Here is a 6,000-nt window from a genome sequence, read left to right on the forward strand (position 1 = left end):
TATTAGCTTATTAAACACTAGTTGTGATCTTCGACCGAAAGAAAAAAACACGACTGTTATGATCTCTTGATAAAAAAAATAATGGTTACGGTAATGAGTAGTTATGATCATGAGTGATGCTACGTGTTTCCATGCACTAAGATGGACAATTTTTCATCATAAGTTTATTCATTTATTAGCTTATTCACTAAAAAAAATAATGAAAATTTTACTAGATGATGTGGTAATTCATGTGGCTTATGCCATGTCATTGAGTATGTGTTTAATGAGCAATACACACACACACAAAAACAAGGAAAGACAATACAAATTGGGCAAGATTAGAAAATATTTCTTTTTAGCATGTCTTTGTTATACAGAAAATAAATGATTTGAAAAATATTTTCCCAAAAATAACCGATTGTATTGCTTACAAAAATGAATGAATAAAAAATATTTTCACCGTATATTGTTGTCACTAATGAAAATATTTTTATTTGACTAATTATTTCAAGCAGCATAGGCAATCATTTTTAAGAAAATATTTTTCAAATCATTGATTTTCTACAAAACAAACAAAGTCTTCTACTTCCCATTTCTACCAAGTTTAAGGAAACTAAATAACTTTCCAAGCTACACTTTATTTTACTAGTAGAATTAAAGGTGAACTATATATGATTAACTTGTATCAAATGAATGTATCTTCTGTACAAATCTAGTATAATTGGGAAAACCTGTCTAAATCCTTAGGACAGAGGGCGCCATGGCACGAGGATAACTATTAAAATTAGTCCAAGCGTTCTTATTGTTAACTTTACCTTCTTCATAGAGATACGCTTATATTGAAAATTTATCTTTGTCAAATCTGAGCTAAACTGCATAAATGATCTTAATAAAATTTCTATTTGAGATGAGAAAAATATCTGACATTATTGCTGACGTTAGGATAACTCAACTAGATATTCTTGGAGGCCTTGGATTGTCGAAGGTTCATGGCTTAGAAGGTGTGGACAAGCCCGTGCTTCCTGAGTCGATGCGTAATATGCTGCTTCTACGGTTCGTAGGCTTGAGGTCAACTGCACTGGATTCAATCCCGTCTGCCATTGGATATCTACCATGCTTGGAAACTTTGGATCTGAAGCACACTAATGTCACCTCTATCCCAAGTTCCACTTGGAAGGCGAAGAACCTCCGGCATTTCTACATGAACGAGGTACCCATTGATGCGTTTTTCCATAAGCCATCGAAAGGGTCTCTGACCAACCTCCATACACTGAGGGGGCTCTACGGAGGTGACAAAAAGGCCTTGGTCAACAGACTAGATCGATTAGTGAACCTCCGGAAACTGGGACTCACATGCCCCACAAACTCTTTGAAAGCAGTAGCTAAGTGGATCAAGCAGCTGCCTAATCTTCAATCACTGAAGCTGAGATCAATAGATGAGTTTGGTAAACCATCAAATCTCAAGGTGACATCCATGGCCCAACATTGCCACCTATGCAATTTGTATTAACTTGGTTCGTTGCCTATCCCTGCCAGCCAGCTTTCCAGGGTGCTCCCATCATACCTCAGGAAACTCACATTGTCCATGTTCAAACTGGAGGAAGATCCAATGCCAATGCTGGGGCAGCTGCAAGACCTGAGCATCCTTAGGCTTTTTGATGATTCGTATGTGGGACCTTGGATGCCACGTCAGCAGCGGATTCCATAATTTACGCATATTGAAACTGTGGATGCTTGACAAACTTGAGCACTGGACCGTGCAGGACAGGGCTATGCCTCTCCTTCAAGAACTAGAAATCAGGCGATGTAACCAATTGGACAGGTCAGATGGACTTCAGCATTTGTAGAGAAAGTCAGGAGGAGCAGTGGGAATGACATGTTTTTCGAAGTGAATAATTGGATATTCTCTCATTATCGGCCAAAATTCTCTTACCTTCGACTTTCAAAGTGCTTATGCTCGATGTTAGAAAATTCTTAGTCATCGTCTGCATTTTTGTTCTTGGAGGTCTGCATTTCCCCCCTCTCAAGCCAAATGTAGATTCAAGAATCAGTTAGGAATGTAAAGGGTGCACCTTTCAGGATCATTTTCTACTGAATCATCAAGCTATACTCCAACCAATCTTCACGTGCGGCGTAAATCAATCATCAAGGACTCAACTGTTCAAGACGAAACTTAGTCTGCAGATATAAATGTCCATCTCTTGGCAGAAAAGCATGCTATATGAGGCCAAAAAGCTAAGTTTTCAGAGCCGTTCACTTCCGGGATGTGGTCCCATTTTATGAAGGATCTCCCTAACTGAGGAGATGTGTCAGAGTGGCAAGAGCCTTGTCTTAGTGCCAAGTGAGTTGAGTGTGCCTCGGCGAGTTTGAGAGTTTGCTCGTGATCCGTATAGAGTGAACTCAATTAAGAGTGTCATGTACCTGAGATTATTATTGTAATAAAATTTTAGTAACCAATCTACAAGAATCATCCATCAAGATACTGAGTCTTAGTGTGATGGCAACTTTTTGAAATGTTATCACCACTGTTTAATATTGAAGCCATGACCAAAACTCAAGTGTGAAGCAAAAAGGAAAATCGGAGGGCGGTCCACAAGGGGAAGGAAAATATACATCTGGTTTCTGCGTTGTTGCTGATCGATATTGCAATCACGATCTGAGGTTCTCTTTTTTCTCAAGCTCAAATCTTCTATGCTAATTGTAAGTAGTAGGACATAAATATTAATGATCATAAGTGTATTGCCACATGCAATTTAAGGAAATACAAATTTCAACACTAGCAGATGGGTTTTGTACTGCAAAATTATAATCGTGGGTCAGCCTCTAATTCTTCCACCACCTATGTTGACTTAAGCAAAATTATAGTCGTGTTGCTTTCACTTTAGCATCCTTTTCAGATATTTATTGGTCTCTTCTCAGCATTTAATAAAATGACCTTCCGCCATTAACCAGCACAGGTCTGTTCACCTCTTGCATTATTGTTGCTCTTCAGACTCTTGACTTCTGCCTCCCAACAATGTTCCTTCCTGCATAGGAAAATTACGATGGCATCCGTTTCTTGGTTCAGGGTTTTCCAGTTTAGGCTTCGAACGTCAACTGCTGTCTCGTCCTTTCAGGAAATAACCCTCCACTGGTCCAAGTAAAGCTACATTAGCTGGTGGGAATCCATAGGAAGGTAAGGTCACTGACTTTTTCCCTTTTATTTTTCCTCTGTTCAAAGTCAAGTAAGATGATGGATGAAAAAGGTTAGTGTCTCGGCTTGGCAAATACTTAAACTTGGGGAAGCTAAACACAGTTGAATGATCCAAACTTCTCGTCTTTTATGCATTTGCTTGTTATTTTCATCAGGTAGGAGCTTGCACTAATGGAGATAACAGAGGAGATAAAAACATCAAAGGCTCTGTTTGACGTAGATTTGAGGAAAATCTGGAAGGAGTGGGAGCTGAGAGCCATGGTTCTGTTCACACTTGGTGTCCAAATAGTCCTCCTCCTTCTGGGCAACAGAAGGAAGTCCAGCCCCACGGTTAGGCTCAGAGTCCTTGTTTGGTGTGCCTATTTGACTTCAGACTATGTAGCAACCGTCGCTCTCGGTGTCCTCTCGAGAAAGCTGGGAGAGGTGAATGGAACATCTGGCCATCTTGACGATAACAGCAAGCTAGTTGCTTTGTGGGCTTTGTGGGCACCATTGCTTTTGCTTCTCCTGGGCGGCCCTGACACCATCACTGCTTATTCCTTGGAAGACAATGCACTTTGGCTCAGACATCTTCTTGCCCTAGGTGTTCAAGCAGGAGCAACAGCTTATGTTCTGTTCATGGCCTGGACAAGCTCTTCTCTGTCGGTTTTGTCACTTGTGATGATCTTGGTTGGGCTAATCAAGTATGGTGAGAGGACATGGGTCCAGTGGCTGGCAAGCAAGGATAAGCTCAGAGAATCTATGCTCAGTCCACCTGATCCCAGCCCTAACTACCCCAGATTCATGGCGGAGTATAGCCTAAAGCAGGCTGAGGGGTACCACGTCACCGCTGATGAAGTAATTGAAGTTCAAGTCCCAGCCACTCCTTATGTGACAGGCGATCTGATAATTAAGGCCGATGAATTGCTTCAAAAATTTAAGTGTCTCTTCATTGATCTGATACTAAGTTATGACGACCGGGACATGAGTCGGTCCATATTCAAGGGTATCTCATGGAATGACGCTTTTCAACTGATAGAGATCGAACTTGGGTTCATGTATGATTTGCTCTACACGAAGGCCATGCTTTTGTATAGTGTTTGGGGATTCCTACGCCGATTCATTACTTTCTCCCTCACTCTCCTTGTGCTTGCATTCTTTTCTCTCACTGAGAAGTACGCAAACTGCTCACCAGTCGACCTTTATATAACTTACGCATTGCTGGCCGTCATCATTATTTTCGAAATTTACTCCATCTTGATACTCCTGTCCTCGGACTGGACAGACGTGTGGTTGAGTAAGCATAACAAGAGCCGTGCCCTTCACCGTGCTGTGACTTGTGTCCAGTTGCCCAGACAGCCTCGGTGGTCGAATTCCATTGCTCAGTTCAGCTTGCTAGAGTTCTGCATCAATGAAAATCCCTTGGTCTGCCATGGAATTCTCAAGCGCTTAAACATCAATGAGAAGCTGGATAAGTATCACTACACGACCTCTGAAAATGTAGAGCCCAAGCTTAAAAGAAAGATCTTTGAACGTGTGAAGGAGAAGTCTGAAAAACTTGAAATGCCCACGGATCCAGGCCAAATTGGCAGAGAACATACAGATGAAATTTGGGGCACCGAGGCTGAGTTCGACCAAATTATCCTCACTTTGCACATTGCGACCGAACTTTGCTTCTACTCGGAGAAAGTAAAAGAGTCGGGGTTTCCCAATTACAAACTAAGCAAGCACCTTTCACGGTACATGCTTTATCTTTTAGTCAGGTATCCCTTCACGTTGCCTAACGGAATCGGGCAAATCAGGATCCGGGACACATTTGCCGAGGCCATAAAGTTCTTCGAAGAGCAAGCCCATTCCAAACCCAAACCTGAAGAGAGACGCGGTGCCTCCAGCGCAGACCGCAGAAGCCAAAAAGCTCTTGAGTTAGCTTGCAATATGTTGCTAAAAGTGAACACCGAGGTTCCACCGACTAAGGTTAAGGGTGGCAGGAGCAAATCGGTGTTGTTCGATGGATGCCGGCTCGTGAGGGTGCTAAATAAAGAGGACAGAATAAAAAAGTGGGAGATTATCTGGAATCTTTGGGTGGATGTATTGTTGTACGCAGCAAGACAAAGTAGAGGGGATTGCCACGCTGATCAGCTGAGGAGAGGAGGAGAGCTTCTCACTCATGTTTGGCTCCTGCTCGCGCATTTCGGGCTGACCGATCACTTCAAGATGACTCAAGGCCATGCAATAGCAAAGCTTATATTAATATAGGAATTTTACGAAGATCATTATGCATCTTCTGATGTTGTGTGTTTACTTTTGAATGGAGTGTTGCATCACTTTGAGTGACTAAAATCATCTTTGTAGATTTTCTGGGGAGGCCTAATCCCGTTTAAAACCTGCATAAGTTTTCCATTAGTTTTGGTTTACTGCTTCTTAAGGTATCTCATTTTTTCTCAGGTCCATTAGGAACAGTTTCGAATCTGACGCGGGCTACTCGAATAATGTCAGTTTCCTACGTGTAATTTGTTCAAAAAAGTCTTTTAGGCAACAAAAAGCTTCCAACTTTTGCCCCAAGCAGAAGTTTTAATGTGCCCAAATCTTCATAATTCTCTCCCGAAAACTTGAATGCTCAGAGAACCTTAACTCACGATGTACATCCTCTTCTTGCTTATAAATGGCACGTTACATTTCCTACTTCATAACGAAAAGAATGCTTTATCAACCGGGAAAAAAAAAAACGTTGCACATTACATGCAAAATAGACATGTATAATTCTTGTCAACTATTTTAAAAATTTAAGCGGTTAGATGAAGGCATGTTTTAATATTTAAAAACTTTAACACTCTTCCTTTACGAAA

At 41.3% G+C, this 6,000-nt stretch overlaps 1 protein-coding gene across 3 annotated transcripts; it reads left to right on the plus strand.

Moving 5' to 3' along the window:
• The first annotated feature begins 2,883 nt into the window (after window positions 1–2,883).
• On the plus strand, window positions 2,884–5,602 carry LOC104449398. Of its 3 annotated transcripts, none has more exons than XM_010063537.3 (3): window positions 2,892–2,939; window positions 3,050–3,157; window positions 3,331–5,602. In XM_010063537.3, the coding sequence occupies exon 3, from the start codon at window positions 3,347–3,349 to the stop codon at window positions 5,408–5,410; it is 2,064 nt and encodes a 687-aa protein (XP_010061839.2). In that variant the 5' UTR covers window positions 2,892–2,939; window positions 3,050–3,157; window positions 3,331–3,346; the 3' UTR covers window positions 5,411–5,602. The 3 variants fall into 3 exon arrangements, with proteins under 3 accessions (XP_010061838.2, XP_010061839.2, XP_018731599.2); XM_018876054.2 differs by having other exon boundaries at window positions 2,905–2,939; window positions 3,017–3,157; XM_010063536.3 differs by having other exon boundaries at window positions 2,884–3,157.
• The last annotated feature ends 398 nt before the right edge of the window (window positions 5,603–6,000 follow it).

The sequence above is a fragment of the Eucalyptus grandis genome, chromosome 6 (genome assembly GCF_016545825.1).
Source record: "Eucalyptus grandis isolate ANBG69807.140 chromosome 6, ASM1654582v1, whole genome shotgun sequence".
NCBI classification, from domain to species: Eukaryota; Viridiplantae; Streptophyta; class Magnoliopsida; order Myrtales; family Myrtaceae; genus Eucalyptus; species Eucalyptus grandis.